This window comes from Poecilia reticulata, chromosome 13 (assembly GCF_904066995.2).
Source record: "Poecilia reticulata chromosome 13, P_reticulata-male-v2, whole genome shotgun sequence".
NCBI classification, from domain to species: domain Eukaryota; kingdom Metazoa; phylum Chordata; class Actinopteri; order Cyprinodontiformes; family Poeciliidae; genus Poecilia; species Poecilia reticulata.
In genome coordinates, this window is record NC_088842.1 from 33,567,363 (window position 1) to 33,593,605 (window position 26,243).

Genomic DNA, 26,243 nt, shown 5'->3' on the forward strand with positions numbered 1-26,243 from the left:
AGGAAAGAAACATAAGAATCTAATAATGTTGATCTAGGTAAACTAGATGCTCCTGGTCGGCATCAGGAACATCCTCTGGTCTGATTCCTGATCTGGTTTGGAAGAACAGGAGTCTGAACAGTTTTTACTAAATGAGTTTAAAATCCTCTAAATGTGTAAAAGTTCTGAATCAAAGTAGGAATAAAAACTAAGTTCCTGTTCTGGAAGAATCTTTTCTGGATTTTAAGTTCACTGATCAGCAAAACCAGAAGACGCCTTTAAGGGTGTACTTACTTATCTCTGTTGGAAACTGGGTGGATTTGTCTGCTGAGACGTGATTGGCTGAGCAGCCCGCCTGCAGTAGCACAGCAGGCGGCCGCAGGCAGCAAGATGGGCTCCAGCCGCTCCAGCCTGAGGCGCGTCCCGGACGGACAGCAGCTCCTGCAGGAAACCGGATGTGAGGCTGAGCGTTGTGGACGGTCCGGTTCGGTTCTGGACGGTCCGGTTCTGGACGGTCCGGTTCTGGACGGTTTGGTTCTGGACGGTTCGGTTTGGTTCTGGACAGTCCGGTCTGGTTCTGGACGGTTCGGTTTGGTTCTGGACGGTTTGGTTCTGGACGGTTCGGTCCGGTCTGGTTCTGGACGGTTCGGTTTGGTTCTGGACGGTTCGGTTCTGGACGGTCCGGTCTGGTTCTGGACGGTTTGGTTCTGGACGGTTCGGTTCTGGACGGTCCGGTTTGGTTCTGGACGGTTTGGTTCTGGACGGTTCGGTTCTGGACGGTCGGTCCGGTTCGGTTCTGGACGGTCCGGTTCGGTTCTGGGATGAATTGACACGGAGCTGAGGGAAAAGGTCTCGTTCTGAGGATCAGCGCGGAATAAAAACCTCTTTTTGCTAAAAAGGTTTAAAATATCGACTTTTTCCGAAACATAAAAGTTGTTTTCAGAAATTATTGACTTTTGTCTTCGTGAGAAAATAATCAGAATCTGTGAACTTCAGGTCTGAACCGATTCATTCTGGTGATTCACTGCAGAAACTAAAGTATTTTTAAAATAACGTTTAAAATAAGAAAAAAACAAACTTCAAGTAACTTTCAGATAAAGAAGTTTGTGTTTGAAGTCGGTTTTAAACATGAATAAAATAAAAGTATCAGATTAAACATGAGGAAATGTTACAAGTGAAATAATCTGCCGGTGAACAAGAGTTCAGTTAGTTTTGTTTTCTTTACGTGTGTGTGTGTGTGTGTGTGTGTGTGTGTGTGTGTGTGTGTGTGTGTGTGTGTGTGTGTGTGTGTGTGTGTGTGTGTGTGTGTGTGTGTGATCCTGCTGAATCATCGTTTATCTGCTGTCCTCCCTGACAGAGACGCTGGACAGGAAGATAAAACGTTTTCTGATGAGTCTCAGAAAACAGAATTATTTGACATTATTTCAGGTTTAGCGTCTAAAGATCAGGAGTTTATGAGAAACATCGCTGAATTTCAGGACGTTTGTAATAAACTGATGACTTCAGCAGCTGTATGGCAAGTCCATTGGTCATATATTTGTACAACCAGTGAGTCTTGCCATAATGTCAGCAGGGGTCGGCACAGCGCCCCCCGGCGGCCACACGGTGTCATTACTCTAATATGTCCGTCAATATTCTGATTTAGTATTTATTGATTTATTGGTTGAATTTTCACATCAAACTGAATCAAAGAACCGAACGGGTTCTCCTGAATCTGGGTCGGAACCAGAACAGTCCAGAACGGTCAGAGCTAATCCCGTATGGGGCCCACATTCATCTACCCTCTGTGATTCCAGTCTCTGCAGCCGTCCTCCTCCGTCTCCATCAGCGGTTCCAGTTCCTGGACAAAGACAGCAGAGGACACCTCAGGTGGGTCAGCAGGACGGTCCGGTTCTGATCCAAACCCGGGTCCATTTCTGACCCAAACTCTGCGCGGTTCTGATGGAGGAGCAGGCGTTCGCTGGGCGCCTGCTCCTCCATCAGAACCAGAGTATCTGGACTCACTAGAGTATTTTAAATTGAATGACCTGCTATGAACTTTGACCCCTGTGATGTCGGCTATAAACCAGAATCTCTGCAGCAGAGAATCGTCTGATCTGAGGGATGAACGATAATCTGAGGAGTTTAACATCAGAAAACCTGTTTGGATCACATGAAGTTGTTTCTTTTTAATCCTGCTGCTGTTTTTGACAGGAGACCAAAGTAACTCGGCTGCTCAGGTCGGTTCTGTTTGGCTCTCAGGTCCGAGGACTTGGAGGCGGAGCTGTCCGAGAATCCCATGGGAGACCGAATCGTTGGAGCGTTTTTCCAGCCGGGGTACAGAACCGGATCTCTGCTCAGGTTACCGTCTGAGCAGGAAGTCAGGAGCATTCAGCCTTCCTTCCTCTCTGCAGGCAGGAAACGGTGGACTTTCCCTCGTTTGTCCGGGTTCTGGCTCACTTCCGGCCCACGGAGAAAAACCGGACCCGAGGCGGCGAGCAGCCGGAGCCGGCCAACAGCCGGAACCGGAAACTCAAATGTCAGTCTGGGTTTCTCATTTTCTCTGAATCTTCCTGGAAATGCAGCCGTGATTGAGGAAATGTCCCTCCTCAGTTGCCTTCCAGCTGTACGACCGGGACCGAGACGGGAAGATCTCCAGAACCGAGCTGCTGCAGGTCGACCCGACAAACACTCAGAGCTGTAAACAGGAAACTGAAGCTGCAGTGCTTTTATTTTGAAACGTTTTATTTATGAGTTATGACAACAGACTGATCTCCCCTCTGGCCTGTTACTGCTGTCTGAACAATGCAGAAAAACAACCAATAAGAGTCAGGAGGAGGGGCTTAGCGCTGCCAATCAATCCCATGTACTCACTGCTAAATTTGCTAATAGTGGAGAAACAGCTTACTGTTACAGGAATACTGTTTATTGGTGGCCATGCTAACTAGCCTAGCATTCATGACAGACTCTGCTGTCAGGAAGGGTGATTGACAGCGCTAAGCCCCGCCTCCTGGCTCTGATTGGTTGTTTCTAGTTAATTCTGGCTCGATGTTTTTCACAGATAATCTGCCTCATATCAAACTGTCATGACAGTAAAAAGTTACAAACTGCAGAATTAAAACAGGAGAACATGCAGCCTTCACCAGAATCGTGGTTCCGGTTCTGACCCGGCTTCATCCAGCAGGTGCTGAGGGAGATGCTGGGGCTGCAGGTGACGGAGGAGCAGCTGCAGAGCATCGCGGAGCGCGCCATCCAGGAGGCCGACCTGGACCGGGACCACGCCATCTGCTTCGACGAGTTCAGGAAGGTGGGTCCGGTTCGGCTCCCAGAACCTCAGCATGTGGCGGTGGGGCTCCTCCTCCATCAGGAGGGGATGGCGAGGTGCTCGCTGAACATACAGAGAAAATGTGATTTGTGTCATTTCCATTTATGGAACTAAACCAGAAATGTGATGGATTTAAAAGCGTCTGCAGTCTGAAGAGTCAGGACACATTTTACACTGTTGAGGTGAGACGTGCATCATGATTCAGCCACTTTAGAGGTGCACTGATCAATTCATGAGTTAAGTTGATCGATCAGTATTCTTACGATGAACTGATAAGCAGCTGACCGATCACAGTTCTGATTGCAGTAGCATCTTCCAGATGGGCGACATGTGGAAACACTGCGAACATATGAATGATGCAAACTGCAAAACAAACAAATGCAAAACAAAAAGCTGCAACCGCCACAGGAGGCAAAAGGGAAAATGCTGGAAAAGCAAAACAGAAAAAACTGCAAACTCCACATAAAGCAAGTCCTCCAGACCACTAGGGGGAGTCTGGAGTAGGTAATGCTGCTGCCTTTATATAATATTGTAAAAGCCGACATGTTAGAAGACACAAAGCGCAACACATTTTCTTTCTTCCTCCATCTTTGTTCTGGACTTCTCGCCGTACTGAGGGTTTGGCTCCATGTCATTGTTGGACGACTCCCCCTGGTGGTTTGGAGGATGGAGCCAGTTTGCAGATACTAAATAAAACATATCAGTCACAGGAAAAAAATTAGTACTTATCCTTCAGACATTAAATAAGCTGATGACCCCTGACCTTTGGTTTAAAGTGTTCTTTGTCTCCAGTCGCTGGAGAAAGTGAACATCGATCACAAGATGAGCGTTCGCTTCCTGGAGTAAAGCCTCTGGAAGAAGAAGAAGAAGAAAAGATTTCACCTGGTGGGGCGGCTGGTTCCTAACGAGTCCCACCTGCTGCTGGTCCAGGACAAAGAGGCTCATCCTGGGACCCAACATGGCTGCAGCGCAGAATCCAGAGTGAAACATGACAAAAACCTTCATTTCTTCCAATGATTGTGGCTCACAGAGCATTAAAGTCTAACCTGTGAAACGTTGCAGCAGAACTTTCTGTTTGACTCCCCAGATGTTTGATGCTAGAGCATAGATCCCATCTCATTATCAGGGGGGGGGGACCCATGAACAGGGACATTTTTTAAGAGCAATTTTTGGGGGTCAGCAAAGTTACAGTAAAATGTGGTTTAAATTTTTTGTTCAAGCTGCACCATATAAAATGACTAGTAATGAATAACGAAAGTGTTTTTCTGAGTAAACAACCTGCTGAGACCCAGAGAGTCAAACTGAGATTTGGTTCACAGACCTGATCTCTGCTCCACCTTCACAACAACCTGAGGCTCTAAATGGAAACAAGCTTTAATAAGTAACTCCACTTAATAAAAATCCTCATAAATATTGATTTATTGCAGTGGTTCTCAGTACAAGTCATGTTATTTAAATTATAACTTTTATTTTTGGGGTGGTTTCATGTTAAAACTTATAAATATGTAGGAACTGAATATTTGGGAAGCATCATAACTTAAAGCACCAGTTTTCTAGAAAAATATTCAGATTTTATTTTGTGGTTTTAAAGGCAGAAACTACTGTCTGTCTGTCAATAAGGGTCTGTTTTAATAACTCACCTAGTTCAATAATGATAGTAATAATCATAATGCTGCTAGTCTCTGTTGCTACATAAAGAAAATGATCCCTGTGTTTTTTGTTTTGCATAATTAGTGTTCATATGATAATATATCTTTTATCTGTTTGTGTAGTTGGTCATGTATTTCTGAAAGCTGCATATTAGAGTGATAAAAGGTACAAAACATTTTAAACAACAGGCAAAAATCTTAAATTTAGTTTTTTTACATTTAGACTCTAAACAGTAAAGATTTGATGTTTAAAGAGATATTGATGGTAATGCAAACTTTCTGAAGGCATTTAAAGTTTTTCTGAAATCGCTTCAAGTTTAGATTTGTATCATCGACGTGTGAAAATGGACAGACTCTGTGGTTTAAAGTTATGCAAAACAGGTTAGTTTTACTTTGATTTATTTGCTGAAATTGAAAATTTCTAAGAACTTTAGATTTTTGATCAGGTCCAAAATGGAAATGAGTTTAAATATGGAATAAAAACAAGTGAAACATGGACTATTTGAATGTGAACAAGACTAAAGAGTGAGATAGTTGGTGGTGGAATGATGTCACAGCAAAGGAAGACTCTGTGATGTCACTGGCAAAGAGGTCTGTGATGTCACTGGCAAAGAGGTCTGTGATGTCACTGGCAAAGAGGTCTGTGATGTCACTGGCAAAGAGGTCTGTGATGTCATCGCCTGCAGAATTGTATGCAACACAAATCTGCATATTTGTCATTGCTTGCAATATCACTGACCCGTTCAGACATTGGCAGAGCCCTCTCGAAGCGACCGTTCAGGTACTTTACGAAGCAACGATTTTTATTGATCGGATTTCGGAGAACATGTCACATCGTGCACCGAGATACCAGAGTGGAGTGATGGGGCCCCATCACTCCACGACAAGGGGAGCCCAGCAAAACCCCCAAGGCCGGTTCCCTCCTGCGGACCCGAACGCCTTTCACGGGGAATTCCAACGACTGCGCTCCCTTCTGGAGATGGAGAGAGCCGGAAGGTACGAAGACCACCAGAAACTGGCCCACCTGGAGGCAGAACTGGAAGAGACCAAACTCCAGTTGAAAAGACAGAAAGCTCTCAAGGAAACTTTCATTAACAAGAACAAGGAGGCAATGAGGGAACTTGAGAGAGTAGAGAAGTTCAGTGACCCAGCAGTCCTTAACGCTGCGGCCATTGCGTCAAAGGTCAACAACGACATGAAGGGCAAGAAGAAGAAGTCCTTGCAGCAGGACTTCGTGGAGCTGAAGGTGGCCCACATCCTCAGCCAGGAGTCATTTGTGGCTGAAATGCAGGCTGAGAGGAAGAAAAGTCAGACGGTCCAAGAAGAACTGGACCAAGTAAAGACTTCGTACGTGGAGCTGAACTGTAGGTACGAAGCCGATGTTTCTCTCATGAGGCAGGAGGCCGAGACACAAAGGATTTGTGTAGAGAAGCTCAGGGAGCAACAACGGCTCCTGGAGAACATGACGGCTGAGAAGGATGACATGATTCAAACCATGTCAGAAAAGATCGATTTCCTGCAGGACCGTCAGAAACATCTGGAACAAGACCTGGAGCAGACCAAACGTTCCCACAACGATCTAATGTGCAAGTATGACAGCCAGGTTTCAGGACTACAAGCAGACATAGAAACATACCGGCAGATGGTGACCGATCAGGAAGACGCCAAGCAAAAAGCAACCAATGAGAACCTTAAGCTCATTAAACATCTCAGAGCCGAGAAGGAGGAGCTCTCCCAGAAAATGCTGAGAGAGAAAACAGTCATGCTCAAGATGGAGAATCTGCTGCTGAGTGACCTGGATCGGCTTCACGTTTCGTACGAGGAGCTGCAAGGCAGGTATGACGAAGACATCCTGGGACTACAGCAGCAGCTCCAAACATCGTCCCAGAAGCTGAGGGAGCAGGAAGCGGCTCTTTCTAACAACGACATGAAACAGAGGCTTGTGCGGGAGTTACACCACAGGTTTTCTGCCATGCTGCACCAGCAGGTAGAAAACCTGCAGCTCCTGGTCATTGAGCAGAAAAACGCTTTTCTGCAGAAGTCGGAGGAGGACGAGGCGCTGATGGACAGACTGAGGACAACTAATGCCGTCCTCCTAGAAAACTCAGCCAATGAGATTCACTTCCTGCATCAGAAGGAAAGAGAGTCTCAGGCTGAGTTGGAGACTTTCACATCTTTGCACCAGGAGCTGATCAGCCGGAATGATTCTGAAGTGTCTGCAGTGAAACAGGCTGTCAAGAACCAGCAGGAGATCATCTGTGTGGAAGAGCTGGAAAAAGAAGACCTGATGCCTGAAACTCCAAGAGCTGAAAAGGGACATTTCCAAGAAGAGGAAAACTATGAGATTCATGTCAGCCAGATCAGATCTCTGAGCCTAGAGGATTTTCCAGAGGAGGAATTCTCTGCAGAAACATGTCCAGGTTGTTCCTCTGGTCTGGAATCGGCAGAAGAAGAAGAAGAAACAGAAGAAGCAGAAGAAGAAGCAGAAGAAGAAGAAACAGAAGAAGCAGAAGAAGCAGAGATCCCTGCAGAAACCATCCTGGAGGGTTTGGATAAAACTCAAACCCTCCAGGATGGTAAGAAGAAAAAATCCAGGAATTCTGTCTGGAAAAGAGTCAGAAACTTCTTTCGCCTGAAGAAGTAAAAAAACAACCAAAGACAGAAGAGAGTCAAGATCAGGGTGAAGAATAATTTGGGTTATGAACGGGGCGCCGTGCGACGCTCCGTTCCCCCCGACTGCCAAAGTAGAAAAAAGATCCCTTCCCAACCCATTTGGAAAAAAACATGGGCGGCACGGTGGTGCAGCGGGTAGCGCTGCGCCTTCACAGAGAGGGTCTGTGTGGAGTTTGCATGTTCTCCCCGTGTCTGCGTGGGTTTTCTCCGGGTACTCCGGTTTCCCCCCACATCTCCCAAAACATGTGGGTCAGGTCAGTTGGTCGCTGTAAATCGCCCCCAAAAGAAACTCCAGATTGAATTAGCCCAACTTTTCCCTTCGCTGCTCCAGCGGCAGGCGGTTCGATGCCCCAGCGACACACAGCTCCACGTTTATGCCAACGTATTGATTGAAGAGTCTAAATTCTTCTTGTATTCTAATGATTTCTGTTTATTTTCGCTGTACTTGTGTTTTCATGGTTTGTCCTTTAGTTTTGCCTTTTCTGCTCACTTTGTGTTGAATTGCAGCTCGTTAGTTTAAATCTGTGTTTTAAAGCAGATTAGCAGAAGCATCATGCAGTGGCTTTTTCAGGGCGGCTGTGGCTCTGTGGTACAGTGGTCGTCTTGTGACCAGAGGGTTTTAAGTTCGATTCCAGCTTCCTCAGCCAGCCACATGCTGAGTTGCCCCGGGGTGGGGCACCTGGCAGCACGCTGCCCCCCGACCTGCATGTCGGCGTGTAAATGCGACTGTAGTGTGAAGCGCTTTGAGTGGTCAGTGTGTCCAGCAAGGCTCTTCACGAGTTCAGTCCATTTACCTTTGATAAATCCTGTTTTATACCAAACATAAAGCTGATTTAACACGTTTGGACCTTTTCAGTTCGGACCCTGAAGAAGCCCAAACTTGTTACATCTGGTTTGTTTGTTATAAGAAGCAAACAGGTTTTATCAAAGATTAAAGTTACTGTGTGATGTTTTAGAATAACGGATCCAAGATAAGATAACAAACCTCACAAAAAATGCAACTTAACATGAAAAACTGTAGGAAAGAGAAGAAAGAAGAAAAATCCATCAAAGTATGAAAACAGAGAATTTAATGAGAAATTATTTCATTTCAGGAAGAAATCGATTCTTAGATGAATACTTTGTAATAAATATAAAGCTTTTGTGTTGTTGGGATATGAGTCGTCTGCAGACACACACACACACACACACACACACACACACACACACACACACACACACACACACACACACACACACACACATCCCCTCCATGGGCTGCCACCTTATCGTGGTGGTGGGGTTTGAGTGTCCCAGTGATCCTAGGAGTTGTGCTGCTGGGGCTTCATGCCTCCCAATGCAGACGGTCCAGGTGAGGAACCAGACCAAGTGCAGCCCAAAGATCCCTGATGATGAATCCGACCGTTGGAAACGGGTTCAGGATGTCAGACGGTTTAAATGATGCTTCATTCATGCAGGTTTTCAAAAGGCTCCAAAACTTAAAGTCAAACCAGATCTGCAGGGACTTTATTGTCACAATTTGCATTTTGTAGTTTTGCAAGTTTAACAAACAAACCTTCAAATGATATAATGTCTTTTGAACAAGTGACAAAACAAAAACTATTATATATATATAGTGTCAGTTAGAAATAAAACAAAACTTGATAGCAAAACCTTCATGTTTTTGTGAAGTTCATTTAAATCCCATTCTGGTTGGAGAAATCCTATAAAACAAATCTTACACTGCAAAAACACAAAATATTACCTCGTATTTCTGTGCAGTTTCTTGTGGAATATCTTAGTACACTTAAAAAGACTAAAATAACTTAGAAATAAATTTTAGCAAGAAGTATGAGCTTATTTTAAGTAAATATTCCCTAATATTGATGACAATATTGTCATTTTTAAGTGACGTGTCTCCATTTGGTCACCAGGTGGCGGTAGAGCGCTCCTTCTGAAGAATCACCATGACAACACGCGTTCGACTTCGAGGAAGCTGAGAGAAAAGAGCGCGAAGCTCAGTGACGTAATGTGATGACGTTGGAAGGAGAGCGAGCGGGACCCGGTGCTGCCTTCAGGCGCGGCTCCAAAATCTTACAGCCGACAGGAAACATTTACTGACTTTAGTAAAAAGGAATCATATGAACCTTAATAATTAAATAAAAGATTGTTGTGGTTGTTTAAAATACATTGACGTTTGTATCAAAGGCAGGAAAATAAATGTAAACATTGTTACTCATTTATATAAATGGTGAAGTTTAGTCAACACGTAGTAACTGTTTTTAGCTTCTAACTGTTTAATAGGCTGAGGCTGTTTATTACATAGTGTTAGAGAATGGTGGATTAACAATGAGTAATAACGGCTATCTAACATGTAAATACTGTTTTATTAAAGTCGATACAGAAAGTGAACCTTTTAACGTTACAGCACTGACAGGCAGCGATGTTTATGTTTCCTAACTGTGGCTAAAGCTGCTGCTAGCTGGTTTACTCTCCCATTGGAGGCTGTTTTTTTCTTACACAGGTAGAGAATGGTGGGTTAACAAACTCTAACCCTATGCAGAAAAAAATACTTCTATTTTTAAAAAATCTTTAAACTTTGAAACGGGTCAAATTGACCCGCAACATAACAGGAGGGTTAATAAAATTCCTCATAAATATTGATTTATTGCTGTGGTTCTCAGTACAAGTCATGTTATTTAAATTATAACTTAAGTTGCTTTAAACTTTTATTTTTGGGGTCTTTTCATGTTAAAACTTATAAATATGTAGGAATTGGATATTTGGGAAGCATCATAACTTAAACCACCAGTTTTCTAGAAAAATATTCAGATTTTATTTTGTGTTTTAAAGGCTCCATGTTGAAGATGGTAAGAAATAAAGACATATTTTATTGTTTTACTGCCAGCTGCAGTCGCCCCTCTGCTCTCATACTGAGCTGTTAGCTAATGCTAATGCTAACACTCATCCGCTCCCGTTTCAAACTCTTATTAAAGTGTTAGAGAACTAAATATAACTGAAATAAACTCTTATTAAAGTGTTAGAGAGCTAAATATAACTGAAATATTGGCTCCCTTCGACAGAAAAAGGAGCCAAGTCTATGAAAGCGATGTAGCAGTTTAGCTAGTTTTGATTTCCAAGGCATAATGTATCAGTTTATGATGATTCAGCCAAAGTAATGAAATAACGATGTTTATTGTCAATGTGTTTCACTCTATTGATCCGTGAAAGTAAATAAAACGTGTCTCATGTCTTTTGCTGTAAGCATTTACTAAGCGGAGGGTTTATGCTAGTGCTGCAGAGCCACAGCTAACAGCTAACAGCTAACAGCTAGCTCCTCCATTAGCGGCTCTAACGGAGCCTGTGCCGTTCAGCGCTGTTGTTGCTCCTCCTACACTTTGGACTGAACCATTGTTCTAACAGGGGGGGAACCTAAAAATTCTTATTGTTTTTCTTAGATGAATGACAGATTTACTTCGTTCTTTGTTTCTATTGCATTTTTATATGTATATTGTTTAAATACAAGGGTTTCTTTCATGATTTCTTTGGGGGGGACAATTCTAGACTTTTCCTAGATTGGGGGGGTCCGGACCCCACAGCCTCGTTTCCACTGAGCGGTTCGGTTCGGTTCGGTGAGACATTTCATGACCGATCACATTCAGGAGTCTTTTCACATCCAGAGGGAGGTGAGCAGGTGGGTTCAACCCAAACACCAGCATGCTGTCATATTAGCAGGGACACATTTCTGTCCTCCAGTCAATCAGCATGTCCACCCTGAGACACCGTTGACCTCTAGGCCTTCAACTGAACGGTGCGGTGAGTCGGTCACAGTGGAAACGAGGCCTTAGCGTTGACCTTGGCGAGCCTCTGCCCGGGTTTATTTACACCCGTCACTAAAACGTCTGCTGAAGTCAACATGTCAGTACCTGGTGGTGTTTTTGGCTTCATTTCTAAAATGTTTGGTTTGGAACAGTTTGTTATGAAGCTCATTACTCAGTCTTACCTGAGCAGGTGCGGCTAGTTACCGGGGCAACGCAGAAGCAGGCCTGAAAACAGACCAGTTTCTACAAGCAACAAGAACAATCACCTGGCGGTTAACGGCCCTGAGGAACTGGAGTTTGGCCCCCGCGGTGTGAAGACCGATGCCTGGTTTCCACCGAGCGGTACGGCCCGGATCGGTTCCTGGACCGTGTGTGGGTCCACAGATCAACGGTTCGGTCTGGATACAGTGGAGCTACTGGCTTCTCACAGCACCAGACTCTCACTGGGGACGGAACAGTGTGTCATGTTTGTCCTCACAGTACCGACACCGTTGGGGTCCAACCTGCCCAGCCGGAGTCCAACTGGAGGTGGAACCGTTTTGCTGAATACAGCAGACCCTAAAATGTTCTACCGACCCAACCTGTCGGTCAGTGGAGTCGAGCCATCTGCCCATTACGGTTATTGAGGTGATGGTGGAGTAGATGGACTAGCTAACCAACAGTTAGCTTCCTCAACCCCCAGCCTTGTTCAGTAAGGAGCAGAACGTTTGAAAAGATGGAGGATGAGGATGATGATGTAAAAACTCAGGGACCAAAGGAGGAAGGCAGCTGCTGAGGAGGAGGACGGTCCGGCGGCCATGTTGCTTCTTCTGCTGTGGTTCTGACCAGTTTCAACGTTTGGTTAGCAGATCATTACTGACAGTTAAACAACTTGGATGATCACCTGACCGTTCTGGTTAGTTATCGCTCCCTCTCAACTGGACCAAAGACAAAACCCAGAACTCCTTTACAGAACAGATTTATTCACTCAGAATCGTTCAGCTCCTTTTCCATCGTCTTCAGAAAACAGAACAAGTGTAATTATTAACTTTCCTTCTGGACGGTTAGTTTTCCTTGACATAATTTCTCATATATTGTTTTTCTTTTCCTAAACGACTTTGGCAAAACCATTTCATGCACCAGATTCATTCATGAACAAAGATAAGAAACTTACACACACACACACACACACACACACACACACACACACACACACACACACACACACACACACACACACACACACACACACACACATTCTGAGTTTAAGCTTTTTAAGCTTTAAGTGAAAAATATTTCTCTGCATGTTCTGCAGAAAAACCCGACGGTTGAGACTCCAGAGGGTTTTGGAAATGAAGACATGTTGAAATGACATGAAGTTCCCACAAACTGTGGGAACTTCATCACGATGGTGAAGCTTGACGATTATATCAGAATATAGAAATATTCCTCTGCAGCTGGATAGTAGAGAATCGTGTTGGACCGTAGGGTGTCCTCTGGGTTTTACACGTTTCTGCTCCAACCAGTAGCTGAAACGGTTCAACGACCTCTGAGGTTCTGCTGATGAACCATCACTTGATTCAGCTGTGAGAAACCAGGGAGGGAACAGGAACCCGCAGGATGCCGGAGCGTTCCCACACCAGGAGAAGCTCTGGCTGTGAGCAGCTCCGCCCGTCAGCCGGATGATTCCTCACAAGCAGAACTTTACTTCTGCCTGGTGTGGATCTTCATGTGAATATTTAAAGTCGACTTTTGTCGGAATCTCTGACCACAGACGTCACAGAAGAAAGGTTTCTCTCCCGTGTGGATCCTCAGGTGGTCGTTTAAGCTCGTCTTCAGGCTGAACCTTTGTTCGCAGAACTCGCAGCAGAAGGATTTCTCCCCTGTGTGGATCCTCATGTGTCGGTTCAAATTGGACTTCCTGCCAAACCTTTGGCCACAGAAGCCGCAGCAGTACGGTTTCTGTCCGGTGTGGATCCTCTGGTGGATGTTCAGGTTGGACTTGCGGTCAAACCTCTGTCCGCAGACGTCGCAGCAGAACGCCTGCTGCCCTGCATGGACTCTCATGTGAATGTTTAGATGCGTCTTTCGCTCAAATTTCTGTTCACAGACCTCACAGGGATACGTTTCCTGTCCTGTGTGGATCGTCATGTGTCGGTTCAAAGTGGATTTCTGTCTGAACCTCTGACCACAGAGGTCACAGCGAAACGCCTTCTGTCCGGTGTGGATCTGGATGTGTCTGTTTAAAGTGGTCTTCAGGCTGAAGGTCTGCCCGCAGACGTCGCAGCTGAACGGTTTCTGCCCCGTGTGGATTCTCTGGTGGTCATTTAAAGTCTTCTTCAGGCTGAAGCTCTGCCCACAAACATCACAACTGAACGGTTTCTCCCCCGTGTGGATTCTCTGGTGATCGTTCAGCGTTCGCTTCAGGCTGAACCGCTGTCCGCAGACGTCACAACAGAACGGTTTCTCCCCAGAGTGGTTCCTCACGTGAACGTTCAGACATTTCTTCAGACTGAACCGCTGTCCGCAGACGGGACAGCCGAACGGTCTCTCCCCCGTGTGGCTCCTGATGTGCTCGTTGAGGTAATGTTTCTTTTTAAAGGTTTTCCCACAGTCATCACAGATGAAACACTTCACTGTCATGGCGCTTCCACTCCGGGGCTCTGGAGCGCCGCTCTCCTTCCACTCTTTGTCTGTGGTTTCAGAACCAACGTCTGTCGGGAGGCTCCTCTGGGAGTCGGGATGCGCCACACCATCATCCTCTTCATCGCTGACCTCAGTCTCTGAAGAGTTGGAGGAGTCGGCGTGAATCCTGCTGGATTCGGCTCCTTCATCATCCTCTTCATCCGTCTCTGCTTTCATCTGCTCCGCTGAGCTGCTGCTGGGAACGTCTCCGTTCTCCATCTGGTCTTCAAGGAGCCGTGACAACAGAGGCTCATCTTCCTCATCCTCACTCTTAACGATAACTTTGATGACTGGAAACCTGGTGGCGTCGGTGTCGTCATCCAGGTCGTCTTCCTCCGGACCGATCCGGCGCTCCTCCTCCTCCTCCTTTACGTGGACGGGCAGCGGGTCCTCCGGGTCCGGGTCCGGACTCTGTTCTTCTTTAACCAGCAGCTTCTGAACATCTTCAGGGAACACTGGAACACAGAGGCGACACCATGAAAACCCCTGCCTGTCATCAGGCCGTTGCAGTTTGGGTTCAAAACAATGAATCGATGCATAAAGCAGGTCCATTTACACCGAGGACCACAGAGCAGACGGTACTTCATCAGAACCACCTGCCTGTCTCAAGCTGTGATTAAACCTGATTTACTTTTTGTGTCCCTTGGTGCCAAACACACACAGTCAGTGTGTTTGTGGGCGGAGCTTCTGTCATAATAACAGAGATACTTCAGTCTGGTTTCTGTCTTCTGCTGGTATTTACATCAAAATGTCTTGAATGGCGTCATTTTCAAAATGCTCCCCTCTTGAATCAAAAGTCTCCATACAACTTTTGATTGTAATCTAACTTAACTGTTAACTTAATCTAACTTTTAAGTTAAGATTTAACTTAACGGTAAATCTAATGTAATTTAGCATTTACGTAATTAAGAGTTATCATTTTCCTAGACAATATATTTTTATATGTATCTTAATTAACTAATAATATATCCAGTCAATCTAATTTCAGATATCTGGAATGAAAGTGGGCTGAAGCCGATCTTATGTTAAAAGAGAATGCCAACTTCTTCTGTTGGTGTCCAACCTGCCACTCACAACATGGCGGCCGCGCTGACGTATCACTCCAGCAGAGCCGAGCAGCCTGAGCAGCGTAGCTCTGCTCTCTGGGTGCGTAAAGCTGCAGCTAAGCATCCAGAGCTGATAGAAGCATACAGACCTAATCTGTGGAGCCGGTCCAGCGGATTATAATCCACCTCCTGCTCCTCTGCTGCATCCAGCCGCTGTTTGACCTGCTGTCTCCACATCTCTGCTAGCTTTTCTCTCTCCAAACTTTCCTTTAACAGCTACTGAGCAGCTCCAGCTCAGCCTCGAACCGTTTCTCTTCTTTCCAGAGTTCACCAACTGCTGCTGTTTCTGTCTTACAGCTTCATTAACTCTCCCGCTGCTGCTCCGTGGACAGAAACCCGACAAAACGCGAAGGACGGCGCTCCTTCTTCTCCTTCTTCTCCTTCTTCTCCATCTTCTTCGTCTTCGGCAGCTTCTTTGTGTTTAATAGTGGACCAGAATGCCGCCATGAGGTGCATACCGCCACCTGCTGCCCCGGAGTGTGTAGGACAGGATCTGCCTAAACATGTTTAACCAACAAATGAAAAATAACTGATTAAATAATTGGTCTTTGCTGCTTTGTGCCAGTTTGTGCCAGCAGTCCTCCTCATGTCTCTGGTTACTCCTGCTTCCATGAAAACTCTGAGCTTGACTATTTCTTTAAGTTCTGTTTTCATTTCTTCTTCTACTCTTACATTTCTTCACAGCAAATTCAAAAGTGTTAAATGTTTTGGTGTTAGTAGACTTTGTGCAAAAGCAGAGTTGATTTTACACTCATAGAGTCACATTCTGTTTATGTAACTCTGGGTGTAAATTATTAGTAGTTAAAATCCAGTGTTAAAACAAAATGTTTCCGTATCAAATCTAGAGCTGTTAAAATAGAATCAATAACTCTTTACTTCTTAACTCCACCAGCGGCTCTTGTAACAGAGTTACAAATGTACTTTTTTAAATTATAATTTCTAATTTCATATTGAGAATTTGTGAATTTGATCTTATTTAGTTATCTTTATTTGTTGTTTCGCCTTTCTGCACTCTGCCTCGTTTGTGTCCCCTGGGCTTCCGTAGCTCGGTTGTTCTGGTCAGCGCTGTTTGTTTTCTGTAGGATGTTGTTTATGTTGAAGTTTTACCACGTGATGTTTATTGCTGTTTGTTAATGTGTTATTTTGCAGTTTTGACCATCATTGTGGGTTTTATAACCAGTTTTATTATAATTTTCTTTTATTTTGGTGCTAATCCCGCCCAGTTCGGCTGAACATTGTTTTTATTCTCACATTGAGTTCAGGGAGTGAAGAGGAGGCAGATTATTGTTTTTACTCTTCTGCTCCAGGTTTGTGTTTTTATTTTAAGTTATTGTTTTTATCTGTTTATTTAACTCTGTCCCGCTGTATTGTGTCGCTGCGGCCACCAGGTGGCGTTTTTCTCTTGTTTATGATTTTTGTGAGATTAAAAAAAAAAAAAAAGTTAGTAGACCGCGTTGTTCTGCGCTGCAGGAGGTTTGAAGAGGCTGATTTATTGGTTTTACTCTCCAGAATAAAGGATTTCATCAAAACCTGATTGACCACTGGAGGCTCATTAATACCAACCGTTACACTCTAACACTGAACAGTGTTACACTCTAACACTCTTCAGTGAATTAACACTGAAGGAGTTAATTCACTGACTCGCCCCAGAATCACAGATTCCCACAAAGCGACAGCAGCAAAGTCATTTCAGGATTATTTACTTTCCACATGTCTGAGTTATTTACTGCACTTGGTAAGTTATTTGTTTCTGAGATGGTTTATAACTATAATTTTGAGTTGAGCTCAACCTGTATGATGGACGTCACGTTCGCCACACGGCTCGGCGTTAGCATGTTTAGCGTAGCATGCCGAATGTTAGCATATTTAGCTTAGCATGCCGAATGTTAGCATATTTAGCTTAGCATGCCGAATGTTAGCATATTTAGCTTAGCATGCCGAATGTTAGCATATTTAGCTTAGCATGCCGAATGTTAGCATATTTAGCTTAGCATGCCGAATGTTAGCATTTTTAGCTTAGCATGCCGAATGTTAGCGGAGTATAAGTGTTGGAAAATATGAGCCGGTGAACATTTAATCAAATTCTTGTCTAACTTGAACAGATCCGTAATAATCTGCAGTGTGTTTTTTCATGATGTTGAACGTTTACATGCATATCGGTCAGATTTATCAACCTTTCTATCGATTTCTTTCCTTTGAAAAAATGTAAAAGGCTTTTCCACATTGATAGCATTATTCCCACTGTTGTGTCTTATATACGTGTTGCAGGATGTTTTAATCCTTTTATTGACTTTTGTATATATTAGATCCAGTCTGGTTGAGGATGAATCTCCAGCCTAACCTCCCCCTCCTGATCCCTCCATGGATTCTTCAAAGATTCAAGCTCCAAAAATGATTATAAGTGTTAATATCTCTAAAACTCTACATGTCTGTAATGGAGGCTTGTTGTTAGAGTTGTAGTAAAATGTATTCCTTCGTTCCTCATTGTTATGTTTCTGTTTGTTATGATCCAGAGACCAACACTGACTGTCCGACTCAGAGACTGAAGACTGTCTGATGCAGTAGAGGAGCATGTTGGTGTCTCTGACCAAACGTCACGAACAGAACAACATGGAGACAACCTGTCAGTGAGTGGACGTCTCTCTGGTGGACGTCTCTCTGGTGGACATCTCTCTGGTGGACATCTCTCTGGTGGACATCTCTCTGGTGGACATCTCTCTGGTGGACATCTCTCTGGTGGACGTCTCTCTGGTGGACATCTCTCTGGTGGACATCTCTCTGGTGGACATCTCTCTGGTGGACGTCTCTCTGGTGGACATCTCTCTGGTGGACATCTCTCTGGTGGACGTCTCTCTGGTGGACATCTCTCTGGTGGACATCTCTCTGGTGGACGTCTCTCTGGTGGACGTCTCTCTGGTGGACGTCTCTCTGGTGGACATCTCTCTGGTGGACATCTCTCTGGTGGACGTCTCTCTGGTGGACGTCTCTCTGGTGGACATCTCTCTGGTGGACATCTCTCTGGTGGACATCTCTCTGGTGGACATCTCTGGTGGAGTCAGAGAGGAACTGGGTCTTATCAACAGAAACTGGGTCAGAAATGATGGATCTGATCATCAGGTTGGTCTGTTATGTAATATCCTGTAATCTACCTGTTAAAAGAAATTGAACTCTATCATATCACATGAACTTCTTGCTTTACTTTCTCCACCTTGTACTTTGAACAATTTCATGCTTATGGTATTGAAGATAAATGTTTTAAGCACAGCTGATATGTTAACCTTTTAATAAGCTACATGTGAAACATGAACATTATTCCATGTTGTAATATGTTTTGTAATTATGGTCCATATTTTGAAATAAATGCATTTGAGGAAATTATTGCCTCTTTATTAAATGTTAATTTTCCAAATAATTTTTAAAAGTTCAAAACAACAAAGTACCTATTTAATATTAATTACAAATAACTCTTAAGAAGTTAAAGAAGTACTCTGAGAGTTAATATTAAGATCTAACACTGAATTAGTGTTAAATTATTAACTCCAGTAGATTTGATATCTGACACTTTAAAGAGTTAAAATCTGTGTTAAATCTACATTTTCTCTTACATTCACAATAAAGAACAATTAAATTGTGTTAACTGAACTTTACATGACAGTTTCCTTCTGTTTGGTCCCAACATGTAAATCTTTACCACGTTAACTTTCCGCTCAGCTCTGTGAGGTGAAGTGAATGGCAGAAAGCTGCTCTGGTATCAGACTGACGATGAAAAACTGGTTCTGATCAGAGGCTTTATTTTAGCAACTCTAAACACTTCAGAATGAAATCTACATATTCTGTTCAGACGACAGGAAGGTCTCCTTTCCATCAGGAGTCACCAACTCCAGTCCTCCAGTCCTCCAGGCCTCCAGGCCTCCAGTCCTCCAGTCCTCCAGGCCTCCAGGCCTCCAGTCCTCCAGTCCTCCAGGCCTCCAGTCCTCCAGTCCTCCAGGCCTCCAGTCCTCCAGTCCTCCAGTCCTCCAGGCCTCCAGTCCTCCTGTCCTCCAGGCCTCCAGTCCTCCTGTCCTCCAGGCCTCCAGTCCTCCAGTCCTCCAGTCCTCCAGTCCTCCTGTCCTCCAGGCCTCCAGTCCTCCTGTCCTCCAGGCCTCCTGTCCTCCAGTCCTCCAGGCCTCCAGGCCTCCAGTCCTCCTGTCCTCCAGGCCTCCTGTCCTCCAGTCCTCCAGGCCTCCAGTCCTCCTGTCCTCCAGTCCTCCAGGCCTCCAGTCCTCCTGTCCTCCAGGCCTCCAGTCCTCCAGTCCTCCAGGCCTCCAGTCCTCCAGGCCTCCTGTCCTCCAGGCCTCCTGTCCTCCAGTCCTCCAGTCCTCCTGTCCTCCAGTCCTCCAGTCCTCCTGTCCTCCAGTCCTCCTGTCCTCCAGGCCTCCTGTCCTCCTGTCCTCCAGTCCTCCAGTCCTCCAGTCCTCCTGTCCTCCAGTCCTCCAGTCCTCCAGTCCTCCAGTCCTCCTGTCCTCCAGTCCTCCAGGCCTCCAGTCCTCCTGTCCTCCAGTCCTCCAGGCCTCCAGTCCTCCAGTCCTCCTGTCCTCCAGTCCTCCTGTCCTCCAGGCCTCCTGTCCTCCTGTCCTCCAGTCCTCCAGGCCTCCAGTCCTCCAGTCCTCCTGTCCTCCAGTCCTCCAGTCCTCCAGTCCTCCAGTCCTCCAGTCCTCCTGTCCTCCAGGCCTCCTGTCCTCCTGTCCTCCAGTCCTCCAGGCCTCCAGTCCTCCAGGCCTCCTGTCCTCCAGTCCTCCAGTCCTCCAGTCCTCCAGTCCTCCAGTCCTCCTGTCCTCCAGTCCTCCAGGCCTCCAGTCCTCCAGGCCTCCTGTCCTCCAGGCCTCCAGTCCTCCTGTCCTCCAGGCCTCCAGTCCTCCAGGCCTCCTGTCCTCCAGGCCTCCTGTCCTCCAGGCCTCCAGTCCTCCAGCCCTCCAGGCCTCCAGGCCTCCAGTCCTCCAGTCCTCCTGTCCTCCTGTCCTCCAGTCCTCCAGGCCTCCAGTCCTCCAGTCCTCCTGTCCTCCAGGCCTCCTGTCCTCCAGTCCTCCAGGCCTCCAGTCCTCCAGGCCTCCTGTCCTCCAGGCCTCCTGTCCTCCAGTCCTCCAGTCCTCCTGTCCTCCAGTCCTCCAGTCCTCCTGTCCTCCAGTCCTCCTGTCCTCCAGGCCTCCTGTCCTCCTGTCCTCCAGTCCTCCAGTCCTCCAGTCCTCCTGTCCTCCAGTCCTCCAGTCCTCCAGTCCTCCAGTCCTCCTGTCCTCCAGTCCTCCAGGCCTCCTGTCCTCCTGTCCTCCAGTCCTCCAGGCCTCCAGTCCTCCAGTCCTCCTGTCCTCCAGTCCTCCTGTCCTCCAGGCCTCCTGTCCTCCTGTCCTCCAGTCCTCCAGGCCTCCAGTCCTCCAGTCCTCCTGTCCTCCAGTCCTCCTGTCCTCCAGTCCTCCAGTCCTCCTGTCCTCCAGTCCTCCAGTCCTCCTGTCCTCCAGTCCTCCTGTCCTCCAGGCCTCCTGTCCTCCTGTCCTCCAGTCCTCCAGGCCTCCTGTCCTCCAGTCCTCCTGTCCTCCAGTCCTCCAGTCCTCCTGTCCTCCAGTCCTCCTGTCCTCCTGTCCTCCAGTCCTCCAGGCCTCCAGTCCTCCAGAGCTCCTGTCCTCCAGAGCTCCTGTCCTCCAGAGCTCCAGTCCTCCAGTCCTCCAGTCCTCCTGTCCTCCAGAGCTCCTGTCCTCCTGTCCTCCAGTCCTCCTGTCCTCCAGTCCTCCAGACCTCCTGTCCTCCAGAGCTCCTGTCCTCCAGGCCTCCTGTCCTCCAGGCCTCCTGTCCTCCAGTCCTTCTGTCCTCCAGTCCTCCTGTCCTCCAGTCCTCCAGTCCTCCAGTCCTCCAGGCCTCCCGTCCTCCAGGCCTCCAGTCCTCCAGTCCTCCAGGCCTCCTGTCCTCCAGTCCTCCAGTCCTCCAGGCCTCCAGTCCTCCAGGCCTCCAGTCCTCCAGGCCTCCAGGCCTCCTGTCCTCCAGTCCTCCAGTCCTCCAGGCCTCCAGTCCTCCAGGCCTCCAGTCCTCCAGTCCTCCAGGCCTCCAGTCCTCCAGGCCTCCAGTCCTCCAGGCCTCCAGTCCTCCAGTCCTCCAGTCCTCCAGGCCTCCAGTCCTCCAGTCCTCCAGGCCTCCAGTCCTCCAGGCCTCCAGTCCTCCAGTCCTCCAGGCCTCCAGGCCTCCAGGCCTCCAGTCCTCCAGGCCTCCTGTCCTCCAGGCCTCCAGGCCTCCAGTCCTCCAGTCCTCCAGGCCTCCAGTCCTCCAGGCCTCCAGTCCTCCAGTCCTCCAGTCCTCCAGGCCTCCAGGCCTCCAGTCCTCCAGGCCTCCAGTCCTCCAGGCCTCCAGTCCTCCAGGCCTCCAGGCCTCCAGTCCTCCAGTCCTCCAGTCCTCCAGTCCTCCAGGCCTCCAGTCCTCCAGGCCTCCAGTCCTCCAGGCCTCCAGTCCTCCAGTCCTCCAGGCCTCCAGGCCTCCAGGCCTCCAGTCCTCCAGGCCTCCAGGCCTCCAGTCCTCCAGGCCTCCAGTCCTCCAGTCCTCCAGTCCTCCAGGCCTCCAGTCCTCCAGGCCTCCAGTCCTCCAGGCCTCCAGTCCTCCAGTCCTCCAGTCCTCCAGGCCTCCAGTCCTCCAGGCCTCCAGTCCTCCAGTCCTCCAGGCCTCCAGGCCTCCAGTCCTCCAGTCCTCCAGTCCTCCAGGCCTCCAGTCCTCCAGTCCTCCAGTCCTCCAGGCCTCCTGTCCTCCAGGCCTCCAGTCCTCCAGTCCTCCAGGCCTCCAGGCCTCCAGTCCTCCAGTCCTCCAGGCCTCCAGGCCTCCAGTCCTCCAGTCCTCCAGGCCTCCAGGCCTCCTGTCCTCCAGGCCTCCAGGCCTCCAGTCCTCCAGTCCTCCAGGCCTCCAGGCCTCCTGTCCTCCAGGCCTCCAGGCCTCCAGTCCTCCAGGCCTCCAGGCCTCCTGTCCTCCAGTCCTCCAGGCCTCCAGTCCTCCTGTCCTCCTGTCCTCCAGTCCTCCAGGCCTCCTGTCCTCCAGGCCTCCAGGCCTCCAGTCCTCCAGTCCTCCAGGCCTCCAGTCCTCCAGGCCTCCAGGCCTCCAGTCCTCCAGGCCTCCAGGCCTCCAGTCCTCCAGTCCTCCAGGCCTCCAGTCCTCCAGTCCTCCAGGCCTCCAGTCCTCCAGGCCTCCAGGCCTCCAGTCCTCCAGGCCTCCAGGCCTCCAGTCCTCCAGGCCTCCAGGCCTCCAGTCCTCCAGTCCTCCAGGCCTCCAGTCCTCCAGGCCTCCAGTCCTCCAGGCCTCCAGTCCTCCAGGCCTCCAGTCCTCCAGTCCTCCAGTCCTCCAGGCCTCCAGTCCTCCAGGCCTCCAGTCCTCCAGTCCTCCAGGCCTCCAGGCCTCCAGTCCTCCAGGCCTCCAGGCCTCCAGGCCTCCAGTCCTCCAGTCCTCCAGTCCTCCAGGCCTCCAGTCCTCCAGGCCTCCAGTCCTCCAGGCCTCCAGGCCTCCAGTCCTCCAGTCCTCCAGGCCTCCAGGCCTCCAGGCCTCCAGGCCTCCTGTCCTCCAGGCCTCCAGGCCTCCAGTCCTCCAGTCCTCCAGGCCTCCAGGCCTCCAGTCCTCCAGGCCTCCAGGCCTCCAGTCCTCCAGGCCTCCAGGCCTCCAGTCCTCCAGTCCTCCAGGCCTCCAGTCCTCCTGTCCTCCAGGCCTCCAGTCCTCCAGTCCTCCAGGTCTCCAGGCCTCCTGTCCTCCAGGCCTCCAGTCCTCCAGTCCTCCAGGTCTCCAGGCCTCCTGTCCTCCAGGCCTCCAGGCCTCCAGTCCTCCAGTCCTCCAGGTCTCCAGGCCTCCTGTCCTCCAGGCCTCCAGTCCTCCAGTCCTCCAGGTCTCCAGGCCTCCTGTCCTCCAGGCCTCCAGTCCTCCAGTCCTCCAGGTCTCCAGGCCTCCTGTCCTCCAGGCCTCCTGGCCTCCAGTCCTCCAGGCCTCCAGGCCTCCAGTCCTCCAGTCCTCCAGGTCTCCAGGCCTCCTGTCCTCCAGGCCTCCAGGCCTCCAGTCCTCCAGTCCTCCAGGTCTCCAGGCCTCCTGTCCTCCAGTCCTCCAGGCCTCCAGTCCTCCAGGCCTCCAGGCCTCCTGTCCTCCAGTCCTCCAGTCCTCCAGGCCTCCAGTCCTCCAGGCCTCCAGTCCTCCAGTCCTCCAGGCCTCCAGGCCTCCAGTCCTCCAGTCCTCCAGGCCTCCAGTCCTCCAGGCCTCCAGTCCTCCAGTCCTCCAGGCCTCCAGGCCTCCAGTCCTCCAGGCCTCCAGGCCTCCAGGCCTCCAGTCCTCCAGTCCTCCAGGCCTCCAGGCCTCCAGTCCTCCAGGCCTCCAGGCCTCCAGTCCTCCAGTCCTCCAGGCCTCCAGTCCTCCAGGCCTCCAGGCCTCCAGTCCTCCAGGCCTCCAGGCCTCCAGTCCTCCAGTCCTCCAGTCCTCCAGGCCTCCAGTCCTCCAGTCCTCCAGTCCTCCAGCCCTCCAGGTCTCCAGGCCTCCTGTCCTCCAGGCCTCCTGGCCTCCAGTCCTCCAGGCCTCCTGGCCTCCAGTCCTCCCGGCCTCCAGTCCTCCAGTCCTCCAGTCCTCCAGGCCTCCAGTCCTCCAGGCCTCCAGTCCTCCAGTCCTCCAGGCCTCCAGGCCTCCAGTCCTCCAGTCCTCCAGGCCTCCAGGCCTCCAGTCCTCCAGTCCTCCAGTCCTCCAGGCCTCCAGTCCTCCAGGCCTCCAGGCCTCCAGGCCTCCAGGCCTCCAGGCCTCCTGTCCTCCAGTCCTCCAGGCCTCCAGTCCTCCAGTCCTCCAGTCCTCCAGTCCTCCAGTCCTCCAGGCCTCCAGGCCTCCTGTCCTCCAGGCCTCCAGTCCTCCAGTCCTCCAGGTCTCCAGGCCTCCTGTCCTCCAGGCCTCCTGGCCTCCAGTCCTCCAGGCCTCCAGTCCTCCTGTCCTCCAGTCCTCCAGGCCTCCTGTCCTCCAGGCCTCCAGTCCTCCAGTCCTCCAGGCCTCCAGGCCTCCAGTCCTCCAGGCCTCCAGTCCTCCAGGCCTCCAGGCCTCCAGTCCTCCAGTCCTCCAGGCCTCCAGTCCTCCAGGCCTCCAGTCCTCCAGTCCTCCAGGCCTCCAGGCCTCCAGTCCTCCAGTCCTCCAGGCCTCCAGTCCTCCAGTCCTCCAGGCCTCCAGGCCTCCTGTCCTCCAGGCCTCCAGGCCTCCAGTCCTCCAGTCCTCCAGGCCTCCAGGCCTCCAGTCCTCCAGGCCTCCAGGCCTCCAGGCCTCCAGGCCTCCAGTCCTCCAGGCCTCCAGTCCTCCAGTCCTCCAGGCCTCCAGTCCTCCAGTCCTCCAGGCCTCCAGTCCTCCAGTCCTCCAGGCCTCCAGGCCTCCAGTCCTCCAGGCGTCCAGGCCTCCAGGCCTCCAGGCCTCCAGTCCTCCAGGCCTCCTGTCCTCCTGTCCTCACATCCTGCAGCGTTTAGAAGCAGCTCTGAGTTCCCAGCATTCATTCTGCTCTGCAACAGGCTGGTAACCAGCAGGTTTTCTGATCCAGGTGTGTTTGAGGACAGGTGCATGTAAAGCTGCAGGACGGCAGCAGCCAATCAGGGCTGGAGCTGGTGACCCCATAGACATGATGAACAAGAGCCCAACTCACCACAAGGTGGCGCTTCAACACAGGCAGCCATCAGTTCTGCCTCCAGACTAAGTGGAGAAACAGGAAGCCAGGCAGCCTGGACCTGACCTGCAGAGGTCAGAGGTCATGACCCCAAACTGAGGGATGTTATGACATCTGAACCTCCCCTCTGAGTTGGACCTGTTGAAGTTTTCTCAGTTTTACAACATCTGGGCCACAACGAGAGCAAACCCTCCGGATTCATTAATCTGGACCTTCAGCTGACAGGAGCCACAGGTTCCTGCTGGACTCAGTTCTGCAGGGTTCTGGACAGGATCCTGGTCCAAAACGCTCCATGAAGTTTCCCATTAAGAGGCGGAAAGAATTTATTTATATGTATATATTTATATCCCAGGAACAACATCAGACATCTGAGCCCAGAGATGTGCAGTTCTAGGCACAGCCAGGATCCTGGAGGAGAACCTGAAGCTCCTCTGGTGGAGGACAGAGCTCAGAGGATGAAACAGAGGATGAAACAGAGGATGAAACAGAGGATGAAACAGAGGATGAAACAGAGGATGAAACAGAGGATGAAACAGAGGATGAAAGAGAGGATGAAACAGAGGATGAAACAGAGGATGAAACAGAGGATGAAACAGAGGATGAAAGAGAGGATGAAACAGAGGATGAAACAGAGGATGAAACAGAGGATGAAACAGAGGATGAAACAGAGGATGAAACAGAGGATGAAACAGAGGATGAAACAGAGGATGAAACAGAGGATGAAACAGAGGATGAAACAGAGGATGAAACAGGAAACAGAGGATGAAACAGAGGATGAAACAGAGGATGAAACAGAGGATGAAACAGAGGATGAAACAGAGAAACAGAGGATGAAAGAGAGAAGGAGAGGATGAAACAGAGGATGAAACAGAGGATGAAACAGAGGATGAAACAGAGGATGAAACAGAGGATGAAACAGAGAAACAGAGGATGAAACAGAGGATGAAACAGAGGATGAAACAGAGGATGAAACAGAGGATGAAACAGAGGATGAAACAGAGGATGAAACAGAGGATGAAACAGAGGATGAAACAGAGGATGAAACAGAGGATGAAACAGAGGATGAAAGAGAGGATGAAACAGAGGATGAAACAGAGGATGAAAGAGAGGATGAAACAGAGGATGAAACAGAGGATGAAGCCAGCGGAGGGTGAGAAGGGATTTATATATATATATATATAATATCCAGAGTCCCAAACAAGCTGTAAAACTGGACAAACGTTGTCTGAAGTCTGTAACAGTTCTCATTGTACAGACTTGTCATTACAGCGCCCCCTCCTGGTGGTTGGCAGTAATCCACAGTGAACCAGGCGCCTCGTTGCTGTTCAGGTTGGTTTTTATTGAAACAATCAGTTCAGTCAGAAGACATCCTGTCAACACGGCCAGCCACCACTAGGGGGAGCCCTC

The 26,243-nt window shown here is 49.2% G+C and overlaps 2 protein-coding genes across 2 annotated transcripts; one reads left to right on the top strand and one right to left on the bottom strand.

The window, feature by feature from the left end:
• Positions 1–282: 282 nt before the first annotated feature.
• chp2 (calcineurin-like EF-hand protein 2) lies at positions 283–4,341 on the top strand. The gene is made up of 7 exons (XM_008401988.3): positions 283–436; positions 1,776–1,848; positions 2,221–2,295; positions 2,373–2,497; positions 2,572–2,633; positions 3,143–3,265; positions 4,076–4,341. The coding sequence occupies exons 1-7, from the start codon at positions 370–372 to the stop codon at positions 4,127–4,129; spliced, it is 579 nt and encodes a 192-aa protein (XP_008400210.1). The 5' UTR covers positions 283–369; the 3' UTR covers positions 4,130–4,341.
• Positions 4,342–12,347: 8,006 nt separating this feature from the next.
• Positions 12,348–15,605, bottom strand: LOC103460025 (uncharacterized). The gene is made up of 2 exons (XM_008401986.3): positions 15,265–15,605; positions 12,348–14,524 (listed from the first exon to the last, which is right to left on the bottom strand). The coding sequence occupies exons 1-2, from the start codon at positions 15,350–15,352 to the stop codon at positions 13,089–13,091; spliced, it is 1,524 nt and encodes a 507-aa protein (XP_008400208.2). The 5' UTR covers positions 15,353–15,605; the 3' UTR covers positions 12,348–13,088.
• Positions 15,606–26,243: the final 10,638 nt, after the last annotated feature.

Excerpts from the sequence above, each read along its gene's own strand:
- chp2 (XM_008401988.3), top strand. The coding sequence starts at position 370 with ATGGGCTCCAGCCGCTCCAGCCTGAGGCGCGTCCCGGACGGACAGCAG. Across the intron at positions 2,296-2,372 it reads GGAGCGTTTTTCCAGCCGGG|GCAGGAAACGGTGGACTTTC; the intron begins GTACAGAACCGG and ends TCCTCTCTGCAG. Across the intron at positions 3,266-4,075 it reads GCTTCGACGAGTTCAGGAAG|TCGCTGGAGAAAGTGAACAT; the intron begins GTGGGTCCGGTT and ends CTTTGTCTCCAG.
- LOC103460025 (XM_008401986.3), bottom strand. The coding sequence starts at position 15,352 with ATGTGGAGACAGCAGGTCAAACAGCGGCTGGATGCAGCAGAGGAGCAG. Across the intron at positions 14,525-15,264 it reads GGACCGGCTCCACAGATTAG|TGTTCCCTGAAGATGTTCAG; the intron begins GTCTGTATGCTT and ends TCTGTGTTCCAG.